The following is a 1570-nucleotide window of genomic DNA, read 5'->3' as shown; positions in this document are numbered from 1 at the left end:
TGAAAACTATACTATACGTGATAAATACAATTTGTTAATAAGATATTACACTACACTCTATTATGTTATCTTATACAACGCCACCCTACATTATTTTTATATGGAATTTTGTGAATTTTTTTATTTTGAGTGTAACCGAAAAAAGCAAGCTATTTAATGTGTAAGATATATGAAGAAAGATAATAAATTTAAATTTTAAATTGTATTTAAAGCTAGATGCTTGTGAAAAACATTAAAATGAAGGTTTTTTATTTTTTATTTTTTTTATATATATAATTAAAAAAAAAAATTAAAAGGGAACGTCAAAAGTCCTTATCTTCATTATCTTTTCATAATTCACTTCTTTTTTAAGATTATGGAAAAGAAATTTAAAATGATGTTTATGTGACTTGTCCTATTAAATTTTGCAAGAAGGAAATATGAGACAAACTCACAAAACAACAAAAAGAATAGAGACCGTTTTGCGTGAAACCAAACTTACCGTGAGTTCTATATATATATATATATGATGTTAATAATCTAATATCTGACATTAATAATCTAATATCTAACATGAGTAATCTAATATGTGACATTAGTAATCTAATATCTTACATGAGAAATCTAATACTGACAGATTGGAGTCACTGTGATTCCGACTCACCCAATTATTTTCGAAAAGAAAATTAGAAGTAGAGAAAATAAAGGAATCTAAAAGTCACCCTATTGGTTCAAGGCTCTATAAATGACCATTTCAATTCTTTTGATTATGAGCGTAGAGTCTTAGAGGTATTGAGAATTGAACTCTAAACCCACTGTACTACTTCAAAGTTCAAAGTTAATAAGGGTATTAACAATTTTATTTTACTCAAAGCCTATGATTTATGCCTTAAAAGAGAATAACGACTTGTTCTGGTTTACTGAAGTGAGCTGAACTGAACTGCTGGAGCTGAACTGAATTGAACTTAACATTTACGAGAGATGGAAATTAGAAACTGAACTGAATTAATTGGAGCTTAACTGAAAATAAAATGTTAGATAATAGGTTTATATTATCTTGTGAATATTCTGTAAAATATATCTTGTGTAATTTAGGTTATCTCATACTTATGTTGTAAATCCTATATATACTGAATTAATGAGAAAGCCTCCACTAAGGAGAATTACACTATTCTACATGGTATCAGAGCTTGATGTTGGAAAATTGTTCCTCTAAGTAAATAGCCCTAGTGTGCTTATTATCATGAAAAACTTCCTCAAGACGGTTCCATAATTCAAGAGCCGTGGCACCTTGCTTCACGATGGTTTGAACAAGGTCCTTAGAAATTGTGCAGTATATCCAGTTTTTCACAATCGCATCAAGTCTCTTCCATGTCGCATCATCAGTCCCCGTCGGTCGAGAAATCTTGGAATCAATATGATCTTGAACGTTGAAAGCACAACATTGTATTTGAAAGAACTCTGCCCACGTAGCATATTGAGCATCCTCTTGATCTAGGGTAATACTTATGAGGTTTTTGATATTAGAAACGGAAAAAGTCGGATGGTAGGAGGGAGGAGGAGGAGGAGGGGTATCATCATCTCCTGCCAT

At 30.9% G+C, this 1570-nt stretch overlaps 1 protein-coding gene across 1 annotated transcript; it reads right to left on the bottom strand.

The window, feature by feature from the left end:
• Nucleotides 1-1162: 1162 nt before the first annotated feature.
• LOC110685357 lies at nt 1163-1570 on the bottom strand. Its single transcript, XM_021861916.1, has one exon. The coding sequence runs from the start codon at nt 1568-1570 to the stop codon at nt 1163-1165; it is 408 nt and encodes a 135-aa protein (XP_021717608.1).

Source organism: Chenopodium quinoa, unplaced genomic scaffold (genome assembly GCF_001683475.1).
Source record: "Chenopodium quinoa cultivar QQ74 unplaced genomic scaffold, ASM168347v1, whole genome shotgun sequence".
Taxonomy (NCBI): Eukaryota; Viridiplantae; Streptophyta; class Magnoliopsida; order Caryophyllales; family Amaranthaceae; genus Chenopodium; species Chenopodium quinoa.
The sequence above is the reverse complement of the archived record's forward strand: the minus strand, read 5'-3'. Positions and strand labels throughout refer to the sequence as shown.

What these genes read in the sequence shown, in the direction of transcription:
- LOC110685357 (XM_021861916.1), bottom strand. Translation starts at nt 1,570, where the DNA reads ATGGCAGGAGATGATGATACCCCTCCTCCTCCTCCTCCCTCCTACCAT.